The following is a 20,215-nucleotide window of genomic DNA, read 5'->3' on the forward strand; positions in this document are numbered from 1 at the left end:
TTCATAACAGTTTTGAATCTATCTTCAGGGTTCACATAAGACAGCTAATATATCAACAAGGCTAACCTGAAACAATTTGCAAAATCTAAATTTTAATCTATTAAAAATGTAACTAAAATTTTTAATAATGTCATAAGTAGTATATAACAAATTTATATGGGGAAACAAGCAAAATGATGCAATTATACTAGTTGCTATTTAGATTTTTTTGTTTTTATGTTAAATGTTAAAAAGACTGGGAGACTCAGCCTGGAAGATAGTACCACTGACTGGCACTGAGGAAGTAATATTGAGCCCATTCTGTGAAAACTGGTTTGACAGGTTTAAAAAAATCCTAGCTTATAGGTTATTTAAAAGGCTATTTCACTTTGCTTAGTGACAAAAACTGGAATAATGAAATTTACTATGAACTCCATTTAACTTCAAGCTATGCAGTGCTTCATGTTATCCTTAGTACCATGCAGGTTATCCTCAGCATAAAGGGGATTGGTTAAGAGTAGGGTTTGAATCACAAGCTTGGAAACCCAGCTCTGCCCCCTACAGGTGAGATGAGGTGAGGTGAGATACCTCTTCAGTGAAGAGAGAGCTAACAGTACACATCTTGCTAAATTTTCTAAAAGGTTCAGCAAGGAAAAGTATGTAAAGCACTTGGCAGTAAGTAAATAATTAATGGCCCACTATAAAAATCGCAGAGAAAATTTTTTATAAAGATTAAATAAGTTTTTTAAAAGTCATTTAAAACTAATAATTTTGAGACCAGTAATGATCATGTTGTAAATGACACCTATGCATCTAACACACCAAAATATCAGTAAAATTTTTATTTTTTTCTGGCAAACTTATATACTTGTAAATTATACTCTGTATATACTTGTAAATTATGTTCTGTTCTGATACTTAAGACCCCTTATTCTTATAAGTGAGAGGAATTATATTTCAAATTATTTTTCTAAAAAGAAAATATATAATGGAGTCAATTATATTTGAAAACATATACATTCTTTCCATCGTATTTTTTTCTTGGACAGATGGCAATTTCCATTTAGAGTCTAGCTCTGCTGGTTGATTACAGAGCTAATGAGGCCAGGAACTCTAATAAGTTAATCTTTTGGCGGGTCAATTAACTTCTCATGTTCTAGGTGCAATTGAACTTGCTGGCTTAGTTCACTTCTGTTAATAAAATGTGAACCAGGTGAAAACATATGAATAGTTTAGTACCAACTATTAAGAAACAAACAAAAAAACTACATGTCCTTCTGAATAGGCCAACAGCATCATGTTCTGTGTCAAAGAGTAAATTTAGATTTAAAATGCTTGGGACAGTCAGCCCTAGCTAGTGTGCTCAGTAGTTAGAGCATAATCTGTTGCACTGAGGGTTGCAGGTTAGATTCCCAGTCAAGGCACATACCCAGGTTGCAGATGTATCCCTGGTTGGGAAAGATTAGGGGGCATATGGGAGGCAATCGATACATATTTCTCATTCTTTCTCTCTTTTATCACCCCACCAACTCCTGCTCCCAGCCCCACCCAATTTCCTCTCTTTCTAGAATTAATGAAAGAAATAATCTCAGGTGAGGATTTAAAAAAAAATGCTGGGGATAGACAGTGGTCATTTTATTGCTACCACCAAATTCATATTTATGTTCTCCCTTTTAAAAAGTTTTAAAGTGGGGAGAACCAAGATGGTGGTGTAGGTAAATGCTGGAACTCGCTGCCTCCCTGAACCACATCAAAATTACAACTAAAATACATCACTCAGAAATGCCTGAAATCTAGCTGAATGGAAGTCCTACAACTAAACAAGTAAAGAAGAAAGCACACTGAGACTAGTAGGAATGGTGGAGGCGTGGAATGGGCTGGTACAAAACCCATGTGTGGCATTTCTTTAATCGAGAGAGAGATCCTGGCTGTATGGGATATCAGCCTCACACCAGACTCCCAGTTCAGGGTTCCAGAACTGGGAAGAGAAGTCCCATAACTGTAGGCTGTAAAGACCAGTGGGGATTGTGGCTGAACGACACAGAGGCTGCTAGAGTCCCAGGTATTCCTCTTAAAGGGTCCACACACAAACTTACATGGTCCTGTTTCCTCTGAGCTCCAGCACCACTGGGCAGCAACTATGGGGGAATTCAGGGATACATGGGGAGGAACTGGATTGTCTGGCATTAGGGCAGGAACTTAGGGGCAGCTTTCTCCCAGTCAGGAATGCTCACAGTGGTCACTGTTCCTGTGGTGGGGCCTCTCTTGTCACCGAGCTCACTGGCAGCCACATCTGAGTTTTCATCAGCATGGCCCACACTGTTTATTCTGCCCTGGTGATTCTCTGAGACCTCGCCCCATCCAAGCTGCACACAAATCGTTTGCAGCTGCTTTTCCACATGAATGGCCTGTCCCGGCTCAGGCTTCAGACTTTAAAATCCCTTAAATAAGCAGTAGCTGGAATCAGTGTGCCCCAAACCTGTCAATAAAAGGCCCAAAACCTGGCACTATCACCAGCCTGCCTTACTTCACAGATTGGCCTCGCCTGGGCACTTCCTAGCCCAATATATGTAGCAGCCATATGCAGATCTCTCTGTAGCTCCTGTCAGGTGTTCCCAATCAGTGGCTCACTTTGCACCTCCTGAGCTTCCCCAGACCCAGTGCACCCAGTGGTTAGCTTCAGACCATACCAGATTATAACTCTACATATCCACAAGCAACACACTCAAAGGGTAGATTCAGTGAGTACCAAAGTCCCACTGAAGCAAGTCTTGTTCATAGGGATATCTCCTGCATAGCAGCTCTTCCATTGTAAATGCAGCTGGTCCTCACATCCAATTGGCATGGAGGCCAATTCCTGCCAGTGACACAAATAGCAATCAAGGCTCAATTACGAGACTGTGCACATAGCCCACACAGGGGCACACCTAGAGTGCTCAGGTGACTGGAAAGTCTGAGCCACTGGGACCTACAGGACACCTATTACACAAGATCACTCTACCAATTCCAGGAGGCATAACAGCTCTACCTAATACACAGAAACAAACACAAGGAAGCAGCCAAAATGTGGAGACAAAGAAACATGTTACAAATGAAAGAAATGGAACCAAGCAAACTACTGGATATGGAGTTCAAAACAATGATTATAAGGTTACTCAAGGATCTTAATGAGAGCTTCAAGAGACTTAGTGAGACTTTCAAGGATCTTAGTGAGAATGTCAAAGACATAAAAAAAGACCACTGAGATATTAAGCATATACTAACTGACATCTATATCATAAAAGGCTAATATGCAAATTGTCCCTCTGGGAGTTCAACTGACCAGGAGTTCGACTGATCGGAAGTTCGACCACTCTCTATGACATGCACTGACCACTAGGGGGAAGTGCGGAATGAAGGAAAGCCCTGGCCGGCAGCTGGCACCCAGGGAAAGGAAGGCCCAATCAACCTGATTGCTGGCCAGGCCTAGGGATACTACCCATGCATGAATTTAGTGCACTGGGCCTCCAGTAAAGAATAATTTAGAGGGATTCACAGTAGAGTAGATGATTCCAAGAATCAAATCAATGATTTAGAATATGAGGAAATACCTAATCAGAAGAAGAAGGAAAAAAAATGAAGACAGTTTAAGAAGCCTCTGTGACAACCTCAAGCATACCAACATTTGCATTATGGGGGTGCGAGAAGGAGAAGAGAGAGCAAGATATTGAAAACCTATTTGAAGAAATAATGACAGAAAAATTCCCCTACCTGTTGAAAGAAATAGACTTACTAGTCTAAGAAGCACAAAGAGTCCCAAATAAGAGGAACCCAAAGAAGCTCATACCAAGACACATCATAATGAAAATGCCAAGGGTTAAAAACAAAGAATCTTAAAAGCAGCAAGAAAAAAAGAAATAAGTTATCTAGAAGGGAGTGCCCATATAACTGTTGGCTGATTTCTCAATAGAAACTTTGCAGGCCAGAAGGGAGTGGCAAGAAATATTCAAAGTGATGAATAGCAAGGACCTACTACCTTGATTCCCGAAAATAAGACAGTGTCTTATATTAATTTTTGCTCCCAAAGATGCGCTAGGTCTTATTTTCAGGGGATGTCTTATTTTTCCATGAAGAAGAATACGGTACACATTTATTGTTAAATAAAAATAAAGGAAATTTATTACCTGTATATGGTACGGTAGTATGATAATTCTCAACACAAACCAGACAAACTGTGAATCCTACAGTATCAAGAATTTACTCATTTATTCAATGACAATCATGTCATCATCTTCTGGAACATCATCATACCAATCCAATTCCTGAATTTCCTGGTGAATTTCTTGTGACTTCATTTCTTTCAGAATCAGTGGACCAAATCTCTCAAGTGTAGCAATAGCATTCTGAGACAGAGCCTGGGGGGTGGGGGGGGGGGCTTGTTTTCGGGGGATGCCTTATATTTCACTCAGAAGGAAACCTGTAAGTAGGTTTTATTTTTGGAGGATGTCTTATTTTCGGGAAAACACGGTACTACCAAAATTACTCTACCCAGAAAAGCTATCATTTAGAATTGAAGGTTAGATAAAGAGCTTCATAGACAAGCAAAAGCAAAGGAGTTCATCACCACCAAATCAGTACCACATGAAATGTTGAAGGGTATTCTTTTTTTTTTTTTTTTTTAATTCTCACCCGAGGATACTTTTCCATTGATTTTTAGGGAAAGTGGAAGAGAGAGGGAAAGACAGACAGAAACATTGATGTGAGAGAAACACATCAATTGATTGCCTTTTGCATGAGCCCCAACCAAGTCAGGCCAGGAAAGAGCCTGCAACCAAGGTATGTACCCTTGACCAGAATGGAACTAGGGACCCTTTGGTCTGCAGGGCAATGCTCTATCCATTGAGCCAAACCAGCTAGGACTTGAAGGGTATTCTTTAAGAAGAGGAAGAGGAAGAAGAAGGGGGGGGGGGGGGGGAGATGGAGAAGAAAAGATAAAAAATATGAACAATAAAATGGCAATAAATATGTATCTATTAACAATTGAATGTAAAAATCCAAATAAATGAACAAGAAAACTAATGAACAAAACAAAGCAATAAATAAAATATAATCAGAGACATGGAAACATGAAACCAAGTATATAAAATTCAGAGGGAAGCAGGTATAGGGGCTTGGGGGCAGGAAGATATTAACCAAAGATCTTACATGCATATACGCATTACCTATGAATACAGACAATAGGGTGGTGAAGGCCTGGGGAGGAGGTGGTGGTGGGAGGTGGGAGAGGACCCGGTGGAGGGAGGCAATGGGGGAGGAAGTAGGACATCTGTAATACTCTCAACAATAAAGATTTAAAAATAAATGAATAAAAATAAAAAATAAGCAAAAAGTTTCAAAGGTTCGAAAGTACTTGAAGAATCCAGTTTAACTCCGTAGGAGTTAGGGATCTATCACCCCCTGGCCACAACCTCTTTTCCAATCTCATTATGACTTTGCTTCAGGACTCATTATTCCCAGAATAGTCCTGCTTGTCCGAGACGCCCCTGCTTGCCTCCACTGTCCAACCAGAGCTCCCTTCTCAGTGCTATCGCCCCCTCCAGGCCCCAGAGCTCTCTTCCTCTTCTGTGCTTCCACGTACCTATATAGGCTCACATTCTAACTGACATTATACATCTATTATACTTGTGTTCTATCATCTCTTTCAGGAACTAGAAAGGGTCTTAAGGGTAACAACTGTATTTTTTGCATCTTGTATCTCCTAATACCTAGTCTGTTGAATTGAATTAAGAACGATTTCTGGTGGCAGAATGAGTCTATAACTCTAAGTAAAATAATAACCAAGAAAGCAAATCTATGATTCATGTTCATCTAATTGATGCTACATTTTGTAAAAGAACAAATTAATGGGAAGAGAACTTAGATATTATGATATTTTATTAGTGTGTCAAACCAGCCCCCTTTATCAGTAAGTTAAAACTGTAGAAGCAAAGAGAATTTTCCATTTTTAACTCTTAAACAGGCTGAAGTTAGTAATAACATATAGGAGAAATGCATTGAAAAAAATAAATTTTCTTCCCTTTATACATTAAAAACTTTAAAATTTTCTTTAAATGTTACGACCATGTACATGAAGTACATTTTGAATATTTTATAGTGAGTTTTAATGGTCATAAATTAATTTTCCTGTCACAACCTACTCATTGCCTATTTCAAAATGAGTTACATGTATGAGTAAATTTGGCAACCAAACTTAGAATGCATGTACATGAAACACTAGCAGACCTCCATGGACACATATACACCTTTATAAGAAGCTCAGATCTCACCATTTTGCTCACTGTAACAACAACATATGTCTCATTTAGTGATCAGTAGAGAAGATCGCTGGAATTTATTGTGAAAAGCCATTTGGGAATGCCTGACAGCTGTGCAGAAAAGAGCTTCACAAATCTTTGTGAGAAGGCTATCCCAGAGGAAGGGCGATTCTGTTTGGAATTTTTCTTTGAGCCATTTGTTTCAAATGTTACTATATGTAGTGTAATTAATGATACATGAAAAATGAAGCAGCATGCTAAACCTAATAATTTCACACTTAATGAGTACTTTTCTAACAAAAATAATTATCCTAAAGGAACAAAAAAATCTTCTTTAACTACAAATCCATAGGTCACAGAGGCCAGGTACTAAAAGACCACAAGATTCTTTAGATGCTTACATTACTCTTTTATCTAATAAGGTAATCCAGTAATGATTGTATGGTAATAAGTGGATTAACTTACAAAAGTCATTATGAAACAAATTAGATCATTTAGTATAATACAAGTATCTAAAGAGAGTTAATGTGCTTCTTAAAGGGTTTTATCTCAGAAAGTAACCTGAACAAAAGATAATCTATTGTAGCTTATGAAACAGAACTGTGACAGTCTCCCTACCAGATGCTCTCTCAAATTCTGTATAGAAGAAAGCAAAAAAGTAATATATCAGTTTAGGTCAGAGTTTTTAAAAGCTACAAATTCATTTTCTTACAGCACTTTGTTATTTATAAACTAACAGAATCTACTGTCTAGATTAAGGTAAGTCTTTTTAAAGTAAAAGTAGGTCATAAAAAATAAACTAGGCAATAGAGAAAATTCAGTTTAAACTCTATAGGTTAAATTTCAATAAAGGAATAGCATTTGACTACCCTCTAGTGGAAGTCCAAGAGAATTCAATAAATACTTTTGAAACATTTCAGTCGTTTTACACTATGGTAATTACACAGCATGGAAAAGTATATAGAATCTAGACAACATTCCATTTATCCTTCCAATGCACAGAAGACTACATTGTTCATCTCATCACACTTCATTCTGTGGTTTTTCATTCTGAACTATTTTGCAGGACAAGCTAAATTGCATAACACCCATCCAAGCCCTCTGTCAAAGAACAATGGATTTATAAATTTGTAAAAACTAGAGAAACTCCCACTAGAATGTGAGCACCTTGATGGCAGGCGCCCTGTCTTACTGCTATATCCCCAGAGCCTACAAGCAGCACATGACACTCAGCAGATGTCTAAATATGTATGGGCACTCTATTGACTACTTTACATTTATCATTTGACCCTATAAATACCCTATGAAGCAGGTAAGGTACTCTCATCCTCATTCTGCAGATGAAGAAACTAAAGCTTGGAGCAGTTAAGAAACCTGCTTGGCATTTCACAAAAATAAGTTGTGGGATTGGGATTCAAACCTAGATCCACAAGTTAGTTTATATCCCTTATTTTCCAGTTCCCAGCATACCTTTATTTTATTTTACTTTTTTATAACAAGCTTTATATTACACAGGCTTTTATAAGCTGGATGGTCACACCCCATTAAAAAACAACCAACATGAATGGATAATCCATTCTTACTTAATAATTTCTGAGGGATTAAGTAATTAGGCATTATATTTAAACTATAGGATAATGAAGCCAAAGCTTCATCAAAGGTTCAAACTGCTCACATCATATAAAGCTGTTATTCTCTAATAAAAGCAGACTCTCTAGAGAACAGAGTTAAGTTGCCTGGCAAATGGAAGGTAATAGATACAACGGTGAAAAGGTAAAAAGTTCAAAGAAGTTAAGGGAATCTTGTGACTAACCAGAGGTTAGTTATTATTTTCTTTTTATTTTTTACTATTGCCTTATAATATTATATCAAGGTATTCAGGTGATAAGATATTTTGAGGCTACCAAAAAAATAATACAATATTTGAATTAATATTTAAAACACAAAGTGTTTCTAGTACCTAATAATGATGCATAAATTCATCAAAATAAATTCATAAATTATATTGATATTAGAGGCCTGGTGCACAGATTCATGCACATTGAAAGGAAATTAATTAGAAAAAATATTTTAATATAGCTATTTGCCCTTTCTCTATAATAGAAGTCTCAACAAATTCATTATCGACAATGACAGAGGGAAATACACGTATGCGATTGGTGCCAGCAAGAGCTTAATTAGAGCTGCTTTCTGATTTAGCTAAACTTTTTCCACACCAGTGAAGAACCCCAACTTCTCCTTCAGGTAATTGCAGCAACACAACAATAAATATCAACACGAAGCAGATTATTCTTATAGATCATGGAGGGAGAACAGAGGGTAAAATATTTAACTGCAACAGTGTTTGACTGTATTCTGTGCAGTGAGAAAACCTGAAGTCATTTTCAAGTTCCATTTCTTACTTCTTTTCAGTCAGGTCAAGTTTCTAAACATTCTAAATCTCCGTTTTCCAGCTAATGAAAAGAAAATAGGATTCTACCAAGTTTCCTATGTACCTACTCCAGGACTTCTGTGAGGATCAAATGAGATGAGGCACATGAAAACGCTTCACAGACATCTGGTTAAATGTTTGCACCTAGCTATAAAGCAAGTCATGTTCTTGGGTTAAAGAAACTCCAAGGTTAGTTGCTAGGGAGAGTAAGCTGGGCATTGTTATATGACCTATGTGATGTCAGTACCTGGCACCCACAGTGACCGTTTTGGGCTGGGCTAGGCTGTGGGCTGCATTTTGCGCAATAGAGTCTTGCAGCGTTGGCTGAGGTTTGGTGGATGTCACTCCAGGGTGGTGGAAGGGTCTGGGTCCCACTTGGGGGAAGCCAAGTGTTGGTTTGTCAGCGCCAGGTCCATAGTGTCATTTATTTTTAAATGGCTTGTCACTAGGAAGAGAAAGCCAGGCATTGCTAGATGGTGTCATTACCAGGCGCCCATAGCCACTGTTTACAGGCTAGGCTGGGCTGTGGGTCACATTTTTGCACCATGGAAGTCTTGGCAGTGATGGCTGCGATTTGGTGGGCTGTTGCTCCAGGTTGGTGGTGGGGCCTGTATCCCATTTGGGGTAAGCAGAGTGTTGGTTCGTCAGCATCAGGTCCACAGAGCCATTTCTTATATGGCCAATAAGCATAACCGCAGCCTCTGCGTCAAGCATTTGCCTCCAGTTGGTCAGTGCACATCATAGCTACCAGTTGGATGGACACTTAAGCTTATATATATATATATATATATATATATATATATATATATATATATATATATAGACTAGAGGCTCGGTGCACGAAACTCGTGCACAAAAGGGGGGGTGTTCCTCAGCCCAGCCTGCACCCTCTCTAATCTGGGACCCCTCAAGGGATGTCCAACAGCCCGTTTAGGCCTGATCCTGGTGGCAGTCGGACATCCCTCTCACAATCCAGGACTCTTGGCACAGCTGCTCGCCTGCCTGCCTGCCTTCCTAATTGCCCCTAACTGCTTTTGCTTGCCAGCCTGATCACCCCCTAACCACTCTGCTGCCAGACTGATTGATGCCTAACTGCTCTGCTGCAGGCCTGGTCACCCCTAACTGCCCTCCCCTGCAGGCCTGATCCCCCCCCCCCCCCAACTGTTATCCCCTGCAGGCCTGGGTCCCACCCAACTGCCTTTCCCTGCAGGCCTGGTCACCCCCAACTTCCCTCCTCTGTCAGCCTGGTCACCCCTAATTGCCCTCCCCTGCAGGCTTGATTGCCCCAACTGCCCTTCCTTGCAGGCCTGGTCCCTCTCAACTGCCCTCCCTTGCTGGCCATCTTATGGTGGCCATCTTGTGGCCACATGGGGGCAGGATCTTTGACCACATGGGATAGGATAGAGGTCTAGTGCATGGGTCGGGGGTGGCTGGTTTGCCTTGAAGGGTGTCCCGGATCAGGGTAGGGGTTCCTTTGGGGTGTGGGGTGGCCTGGGTGAGGGGTCTGTGGTTGTTTTCAGGCCGGCCACATCCCCTGGCGACCCAAGCAGAGACCCCGGTATCTGGGATTTATGTATCTTCTACAATTGAAACTTTGTTGCTGCAGCCATTTCTGTTTGGATTTGTTTACCTTCTATAATTAAAACTCTGTATCCTTGAGTAGAGGCCTAGGCCTGCAAGGGCAGGTGGAAAGCTTGGCTTCCTCTGTTGCCAGGGCAACCCAAGCCTCCCTTCTGCTCTCTGTGGTTATAGCCATCTAGGTTGGGTTTATTTGCATACTTGCTCTGATTGGCTGGTCGGCATGGTTTGTGGGTGTAGCAGAAGTATGGTCAATTTGAACATTACTCTTTTATTAGATAGGATAGGTATATGTTTATAGAAGTTACCCCAACAAATTTGGATTCAAAATATGGCTCCTGTAAAGAACAGCAGCACTAATTCCAATAAGCTTTAAGTTGCTTATCTAAAAGTCACATTTTCAAAACATCTCTCTATAGTAGGGGTGTCGAACTCAATCAGAGAAGGGGCCAAAATCTAAAATCCAGCCTAAATCGCGGGCTGAATGGTTTACTGAACAGTCATAAACTGTCATTGTGATGGAAACGCAGCGGAGTGCAGTGATGACAGCGCGGTGCGGGCCACATTGCAAGGCCTGGTGGGACGGATTTGGCCCGCGGGCCTTGTGTTTGACACATGTGCTCTATAGCTTATTGTAGGTCAACAAATTCTAGGTCTCTTGAACTCCAGTTCTGACTTGCCGCTATCTTCTACAGTCATGCATCACTAAATAGAAATATCAGACAAATAACAGCAATAGATTAAAACACAAAGATAGCATGTATTTCAAATGCTACTGATATTTAGATTGGCAATAAATATAAAAACCAACCATATTATAGAGGTATCTTCTAAGAATTAACTCTCCAAAAATAGCTCTAGATGGGTTAGACACAGGTCTGCCTCCTGATCTTATGTTATGGTTAAGTCCTCAGATTAACAGACAGATAATTCAAGTGAGCATTTGGGAAGCCCACCCCATTCATTTAAGAAACCATGATGCAGTTTCTAAAGAGGAAGGTCATAGATCACTAACTAAAAAATTTTTTCAGGATAATAGAATTCTAATTGAGAATGAAAATACAATAATTTCTATTTTAAGAAAGATGTATATAAACTGCATTTCCTAAGAAGAATTAACTATGAAAATAATTAGAAGAATGGAAAATGCATTTAATCAATAGAGTGGTATCAAACAAAGCACATCTCTAAACAGAATTTAATCTAAGTTGGCAAGAAAAAAAAGGGGGGGGGGTTATCATAGAATATCTCTGCAAAGAAATATACAACCAATGAAAAGCAGCAACTCAAAGAGATGCAGGAACATAAATAAGCTAAAAGAAAGTGTCTGAAAAGAAAATGCAACGTACCTTGGAAGCTATTTTTCCATCAGTTAATTATCAAAGACTTGAAAAGGGTCATGCCTATACCCGTAAGAACGCAAAGGGCAACCACAGTTATTTCACATTTCTTCTAAATCACAGGATATTTTTTCCATGCCCTCCCTTCAAAAATAACAAACAAATAACACCAGGAAAAAAAATTAACAACTAGGGCTTTATGAATACACTTCCTAAGGTCTACTGAAAGCTGTGATCCTAACTGCCTCATCCCCCAATGGGACTCATCACTGTAGTTGGGATCCTGGATCCACACTGTTTGTGGCACAGAGCAAATCACAGCCTCCCCAAACCTTACTTTCCTTCTCTGTAAAGTAGGGAATAATAAAACTAATTTTGTAGGATTCGTAGGAAGAGTAAAGCACCTAACAATCTGTGACATACAGTGTTATAATATTAACTACTATTAATGAGCAACAGCATTCCAAATATCATCCAGGTAACTTTATTCACACAGAAAAAAGCAAACAAACCTGTTTTAGGATTTGCTAATTGTTTTGTAAATCATTTTTGTTTTGCTTTAAAAAAAAAAAAAAGGTCATACTGAAAAACAGGAAGAGATGTTAGGGTATTCTTGTCTTCTTACCCATAAGACCTAATCATGTTATTATTGATAGGTACTTATTTGTTATTATTTGAATTCTGTATAGCTAGGTTTCTCTCTGTTTCTTCTTATTTTTAAAAAAAATATATTTTGATTTTTTACAGAGAGGAGGGGAGAGAGATAGAGAGTTAGAAACATTGATGAGAGAGAAACATCAATCAGCTGCCTCTTGCACTCCCTCCCCCTATTGGGGATGTGCCCGAAACCAACGTACGTGCCCTTGACCAAAATCGAACCTGGGACCTTTCAGTTCACAGGCCGACGCTCTATCCACTGAGCCAAACTGGTTTTGGCTCTGTTTCTTCTTTACATGCTATAATGTAAGCACCTTTAGCCTTTCTTGTAATGATACTTGGTGGTGATGTACTCCTTTAGCCTTTTTTTTTTTGTCTGGGAAGCTCTTTATTTGACCATCTATTTTGAATGATAGTCTTGCTGGATATAGTAATCTTGGTCTCATATCTTTATTTTCCATTACCTTGAGTACTTCAAGCCATTGCCTTCTAACCTGTAAAGCTTCTGATGAGAAATCAGATGTCAGCCTTTTGGGAACTCCTTTGTAGGTAACACGTTTCTCTTGCTACTTTTAAGATTTTCTCTTTGTCTTTAATTTTTGGCATTTTAATTGTGATGTTCTCTATTCCTTTCTCCCTTTCTGTCTCTTCTGCCACACCTGCTATTCTAATATTGTTATGTTTCACATTGTCCTACAGCTCCCTTAAGCTGTCCTCCTGTGTTTTAGTTGTTTTTTCTGTTTGGTTCTCTGATTGAGTGATATTTTCAATTCTGTCTTCTGATTCACTGATTCAATCCTCAGCTTCCCCTAATCTGCTATGTATTCCTTTCAATGTGTTCTTTATTTGTGCTATGCCATTTTTTTACCTCAGATTGTGCTTTTTCATAGTTACTGTATCTTTTTTTCATGCTGTTGAGCATCTTTACATCATTACTCTGAACTCTGTTTCAGATAATTTTCTTAACTCTGCTTATTTATCTCTTCTTCTGGAGAATTCTCTAGTCCTTTCATTTGGGGATTGTTTCTTTGTCTCCTCATTTTGACTATCTGTTTGGGTTTGTAACTATTAGGTAGATCCTCTATACCTCTCAATCTCTAGTGTAGGAGAGTGTTAAAGGTTGTTTCTGACTAATTAGATTGGGCAAAAACTCAAAGCCTCCAAAAGAATGCCTCTGCCTATAGGCCAATAGGGTTCTGACTTGAATTGTCCCCCAGGCAATCCTCCTGAGGTGAGGTGAGAGGTTTTTTTTCAACAGGGTGGGGCAGTTGCTTCTGCCTGAAGGCTAATTGTTACTTTTAATCTCTTAAATCACCTCAGAACAAGGTGTTTTCCAATAAGGTGTGTTGACTGTCTTCCCTTTAGGCAAGGCAAATGTCTCTGTGGGAAAAATGTCCTGAGCTGCATAAAAGAATAACTCAGCCCAAAAAACTTGGGGTGTCTGACTTCTGAGCTATATCCCCCAGTCTCCAGTCCTGTCTTCTGCTCTCACAGCTCCAGTCCACTTCACCCTCCTGCTGCTGTAGCACAAGGTGAGTGGCTCCACAGGGAATTTTGTGTGCTGGCCCTTTAAGAGGGTGCCAGAATTTTCAGCTATCACTCCCTGGCAGACAGACAAAAATATTCTTTAATCTGTGCTGGCATCTGCAAGGCTGAGATCACTCTAAAGCTCAGCATGAGACACTTCAGGTGTCAAAGGAATTTCCGCTTTTATAACCCACAGGCTTGCCAAAATTGTATAACCACACCACCTAGTCAGAAGTGCTATCTATTTCTGTTACACAACAGCCACCACTTGGTTACAAATGGTTGCTACAAGCCTTAGCATAGCCTGCTTACCATGTCTACATCTCTTTAGGGCTGGCTGGATATTCTTTTGTGGAAACCAAGCAGCTTCTGGATCTGACCAGATTATTAGCTCAAAACGTTATCTCCTCTGCAGACAGCTCTTAACCCTTAAGACCTCAAGCTTAGTTAGAAAGTAGTAAGCCATAATATTATCCTAGGATGTAGCATTGTCAAACATAAATGTTAATTTTCTAAATATAAGCTCAAGAAATAAAGAATATCAGCAAAATTCATTGCAATAAAACAAAAAACAAATACTAAAAAAATATAAACTTCCACAAGGTACAACTTTAGTCAAACAGATACCCTCTGGTAAGTGGATTTGTTTGATCTCTTTTCAGTTTGAAGAGGGGGAAAAAAAAGCATACTATAAGACTTGATGCTCTAAGCAGACCTAATTTGAAAAGCAACAACTACCATGGTATATACCCTGTTTCCCCGAAAACAAGACAGTGTCTTATATTAATTTTTGCTCCCCAAAATGCGCTAAGTCTTATTTTCAGGGGATGTCTTATTTTTCCATGTAGAAGAATACGGTACACATTTATTGTTAAATGAAAATAAAGGAAATTTATTACCTGTATACAGTATCGTAGTACGGTAGTTGTCAACACAAACCAGACAAACTGTGAATCCTACAGTATCAAGAATTTACTCATTTATTCAATGACAATCATGTCATCACCTTCTGGAACATCATCATAACAATCCAATTCCTGAATTTCCTGGTGAATTTCTTGTAACTCCATTTCTTTCAGGATCAGTGGACCAAATCTCTCATGTTTAGCCTGGGGGGGGGGGGGGCTTATTTTTGAGGGATGCCGTATATTTCACTCAGAAGGAAACCTGTAAGTAGGTCTTATTTTCGGGGAAACACGGTACCATAGTCGGGACAAAGTCACTGTAATCCCTTTTATTTGCCATACTTATACTTTTAACAAAGAGCTAATGTCACAAAAATAATCCTGTCACTTTTAAAAATCGAAAATACTATAATTGTGTTTTCTGAGCTGAGCTGAGCCAGAAAAAACTACTGATGTATATTTTAGAAATCATTTCTAAACTTTAAATCATTTTCTGTCTAATCCTTAAATCAGAATATGGAATTAACTAGAACATACCACTTTCTAAAAAGTTCTATTAACCAAGAATTTAATATAATCTTAGAAAGTTTTGAAATTATACCAGGTCCAGTCCAAATTATTTTAACTTCTAAAGGTAATGTACAGATACAAACAAGAAACTTACTCAGATTTGCTGTCATGGATTCTAAATCTGCTATTAAACCTGGAAGCTGCTGAAGCTGCTCCTGTAACTCTATTAGGCTCGTCTTCTTTTTTTCCCAGTGTGCTGAAAGCATGACCACCTCGCTATCCACCAGCTGCAACACAAAAGAGGAAGGGTAAAGTAAAACCAGATTTTAAGCACAAAGAAATTATACTCATCATAATGACAGCTGGCTGATGTTGTCTTTAAAAACCCCTCTACTGACTGTAAGTCACAGGACACTAGAAAGAAGACTAAAGTTATTTTCTTTCTTAGAAAACAACCAATTTAATATTCAGTATAGAAAACCTCAAATTACTGCTTGTCTCAGTGCATCTTAATTCAGAGAAGACAAAGTTCCAAAATGACCTTAGAAATCACTTCTAAGTATACCCTTTTTAAAGTAAACCCTGAATTTGAAAATCCAAATCTAGAAAAATAAAACAAAAAACTACCACTAACAACTGAAAAAACAAACAAACAAAAAGCAACCCAAAACATAATTGTAGGTAATTATTGCTTTTACAAAAGGAATTCTTAACTGAAAAGTCCCCTAATGCATTTAGAATACACTGATTTCATTTACATTTAATAGGAACAGATTGCATAAGGTAAATGGTTCTTTTATATGAAGAAATTATTGAGGCAACTATTCAATTCCAGAAAGAGAAAAGAAGGATTTATGTTAACAAAGAAGTAATTCAGATGTAAAATATTAGGGTAATAGTAGGGTGGTGCAATACTAGACTAGTCTAAAATAATTCTAATTTATTTTCCTGAAGACTGAAGAAAATGACAGACATCAGTTTCTCCCAGACAATTTTGTTTTGCTCTTAACAGAGTATTAGGGGAAAGAGCCTAGAATAAGATTTAGAAGGAACAAGGAGAGGTCATCTTTTGAAAACATCACCAATGATAAGCAAGAATTGTGAAAGATACCCACACAGTAATATAATAAAAGATGGCAAAATTCACTGTATAACAAAAAAATACACTTGTATTTTATATGTAAATCAGGGTTCACAGTTAAGTTACAGTTTGAAAAAAAAAGATAATTTACATGTTCCAAGGTTAAAAGTCTACATAAGTTGAAACATGAACATAATTGATTCTTACTGAATATCTCTAAAGAAAGAGCTTTAGAGGAATAAAAATAACAAAATAAGGTGTAAAATTATTTATATATTGAACTAATTGTTTCTATGTTTTAATAATGTAGGAAATCCACAACATTGAAGCAGAAGCACTAAGTTACAATAAAGAGGTCAGTAAGCTGCCTAGTTTCCTCACTCTATCCCCAGTTCTCATACCTTTCCATTGTTTTTCAACTACATCATCTCTCACCTACAAGCCTCAAGGAGCTGGAAAGGTGACACCACACTTTATTCAAGTGGCATTCTCATAAATGTTGTATATTTTAAAATACCTGCCCTAACTGGTTTGGTTCAGTGAATACAGCGCCAGCCTGCAGACTGAAGGGCCCCAGGTTCGATTCTAGTCAAGGGCATGTACCTTGGTTGTGGGCACATTTCCAGTAGGAGGTGTGCAAAAGGAGGCTAATCGATGATTCTCTCTCATAGATGTTTATAACTCTCTATCCCTCTCCCTTCCTCTCTATAAATAAATCAATATATATTTTAATAAATTATAAATGAATAAATAAATAAATAAAAATGTCTATTGGCCTGGCTCAGTTGGTTGAGCATCATATATCAGGAGGTCACAGGTTAGATTCCCAGTCTGGGGTACATGCCTGGGTTGCAGGCTCAATCCCTAGTAGGGAGAGTGCAGGAGACAGCTGATCAACATTTCTCTCTCATCAGTGTTTCTGTCTCTCTTTCCCACTTCCTTCCTCTCTCTGAAATCAATAAAAACATTTTTAAATGTTTGTTGCCTACCAGTTTTAAAACGAACCCTAAGAATAGTTTTAAAAAGACAGCAATAAAAAAAAAAAAAAAAAAAAAAAAAAAAAAAAAGGCCGAGCAGTCTTCATAGGCAAGCTGTAAGGTAACTTACCATCATCAGGAAACTAAGGCTTGAACAAGAATCTGTGTTCATAAAATTCATTTAAAATAGTCAACAAGCCCTGGGTGGGTAGTTCAGTTGGCTAGATATGTCAAGGTTGCAGGTTTGACCTCTAATCAGGGCATGTACAAGAATACCAATGAATGTATAAATAAGTGAAACAACAATGTTCCCCCCCTCTATAAAATCAACAAATAAAAAATTTAAAAATTAAATGGTCAACAAACTTCTACAGACTATCTACTATCTGCCAACCATTGTTTTAGGCACTAGAAATACAATGGTGAATAAAATAAGAAAAATAAAATCCTGCCCTCTTTAGTGTTTATATTCTCATAGCAGGTCTCACAAATTATCTTAGCTTCAGTACTAAACTCCGAAAAAAAAATAATTTCTATATCACAAGGTTGACTTGAGGATAAATAATATATTTTTCCTGGTTCATGGAATATCTTTTAAAAAGCCTGTGAAATCACCCTGGCCGGGTGGTTCAGTTGGTTGGAGTGTTATCCAATACACCAAGAGGCTGAAAAGTTTGATTCTCAATCAGGGCACATACCTAGGTTGTAGGTTTACAGGAGGCAACCCATTACTGTTTCTCTCTCTCTCTCTCTCTCTCCTTCTCTTCCTTCCTCCCTCCCTTTTCCTTCCCCTCTCAAAAAACAATGAAAGAAAGAAAAAGAGAAAAGAAAGGCTGTTAAATTTACTCTGGTTAATTAGGTTAATAGCTTGAAAAAACTAGAATAAACAATTTTTAGATATTAGCCATTTCTTACTGAATATTAAAATGTAACATTTAAATATTAAACTCAATTACAGTCTAGTTCAACCCTTCCACAAAATTAAAAGTTATATCCTAAACATAAAATATAAGAAGTGTCTATAGAAAGAATATATCAAAATACACTAAGATGTTGCTTTCATTTAAAAGAGTGGGAAGTTGAATAGCTTTTCAGAAATCATTATTAATAATTATGTAATAATACTAAAACATTCTGAGCATTTTCTATGTTCTGGGTCCTGTATTAAGCAATTTACATGTATTATCTCATTTAAACCACATAACAACCTTATATACTATGCATTATTACCACCTTCATTTCATAAATGAAGAAACTGGAGCATAATGAAGCTAAATCGCATTCCCAAGGGCCACAGTGGAGCTATACTCAATCCCAGGGATTTTGATACTTTAACTTCATACCCTTATAACAATGTCCTGGGAACTGTACTATATGGGTTTAAAAAGGAAGAAGAAAAGTGAAAAACTAGCAAAAAGAAAATGTTTTGCAAAACTGTACTTAAACTTTACTAAATAATAAGAAATGAGCTACCTCCAGAAGGCCAATGTTTTTACTTGGTCCATATTTCTGAATAAACCCAGATTCAACACCAGGATAAAGATTAAGGAGGAAGACAAAACCATAGGGCTTCATTCCAAAATTCCTTCTGGCAGACACTGAAGTTAGAAAAATGAAAAACAAAAACAAAACCAGGGAACACCAATGATTTACAAAATGGCTAACAACAGGACCTTACTGTGTATAAATCTTGACAGTTCAGAGTGTGGGGATATTCTAGTTCATATGATTTCCATACTACTTTGTTTGGTAAGCAGGGTAAGTGGTGGAAACTAATTTTATAGAGGAGGAAACTAATACAGAGAGACTAATTTATGTGCCCAAGGCCAAATGATTTCATGAAGAAAATAGGATTTCTAATGCCCAATCAGGTCCCTTTTTACCATAGGCAGAGCAGATCCATGTTGGAAGGGTGAAGCATGTCCAACTTACACATCAAATTATTAAACAAAAAATGATTCTTAAAGGCAAGCAAATATTTCACAATAGAAATTACAAGCAAGTAATGAACTGTAAGTCTAACTTTAAAAATTTGCTCTCAGAGTCTAACTCCTGAGTCAGTATTAACTATATATTCATTTATATGTTGCTAAAGGGAGGGAAAAAAAGTCAAAGAACTTGTAAAAAAAAAAAAAAAGTTGTAGAAAAAGCTTAGACAACAAAGTTACCATTGACCAAAGCTATTTGTTTTCTAAGACACTGCCCTAAATTTCAAGACTACTGTATATAGTAGTCTTTAAATTAGATGAGTATAAAATAACTTGTCAAACAGAATTCAATTGCTCTTAAGTATATTTGCCCTGGTACGGTCAAACAGGTTGAAGACCACCAAAGACTTTTGAGCACGGTCTGACAAAATAAACACATGACATATAGCTTAACACTATACATATTAAAGCTCTACATTTTTTAAGGCTTGAGGGAGAGGCAGAGGTGGGCAGAAGGGTGAATGGGGGAAACAAGGGGGACACCTGTAATACTCTCTACAATAAAGATAAATTTAAAAAATAAAGTTATACATTTTAAATATTTACATACATCTCATCCATACATCAGAGGTCTTTAAAATTTTTTCATTTTTAAAGTTGAGTACTACATTTCTGGAGAGCAATAAGAGGCACTTTTGATTAGATGTCAATCTTAAAATAACCAAGTACTGAACCATGAAAAACTTTCCCAAAATAACATAAATTCAACAACAGATCTTACAGAAATTTATTTCTCCTATGTTTATTTTATCATGAAATACTTCTTCCAATCAAAAGAATAATTTTTGTTAATGATCCTCTGCAAGACATAGTCTTAATTGCATGTTGTTTGTGGGATTCATCCACGCTGATAAATGTAGATAGTAGTTAATTAATTTTCACTGCTGTATGGTATTTGATTTTAGAAAGAATATAATTTATTCTGTAGATCAGAATAAACGAGGCATGC

The 20,215-nt window shown here is 37.7% G+C and overlaps 1 protein-coding gene across 4 annotated transcripts in view; it reads right to left on the reverse strand.

Moving 5' to 3' along the window:
- DTNBP1 (dystrobrevin binding protein 1) overlaps positions 1–20,215 on the reverse strand; it is a 145,685-nt gene that overhangs the window by 92,495 nt on the left and 32,975 nt on the right. For all 4 annotated transcript variants that reach the window (XM_036448076.2, XM_036448078.2, XM_036448075.2 and 1 more), the window contains exon 5: positions 15,375–15,507. In XM_036448076.2, coding sequence (XP_036303969.1) covers positions 15,375–15,507 — 133 coding nt within the window. The remainder of the gene's footprint in view (positions 1–15,374; positions 15,508–20,215) is intronic.

The sequence above is a fragment of the Pipistrellus kuhlii genome, unplaced genomic scaffold (genome assembly GCF_014108245.1).
Source record: "Pipistrellus kuhlii isolate mPipKuh1 unplaced genomic scaffold, mPipKuh1.p scaffold_m20_p_2, whole genome shotgun sequence".
Taxonomy (NCBI): Eukaryota; Metazoa; Chordata; class Mammalia; order Chiroptera; family Vespertilionidae; genus Pipistrellus; species Pipistrellus kuhlii.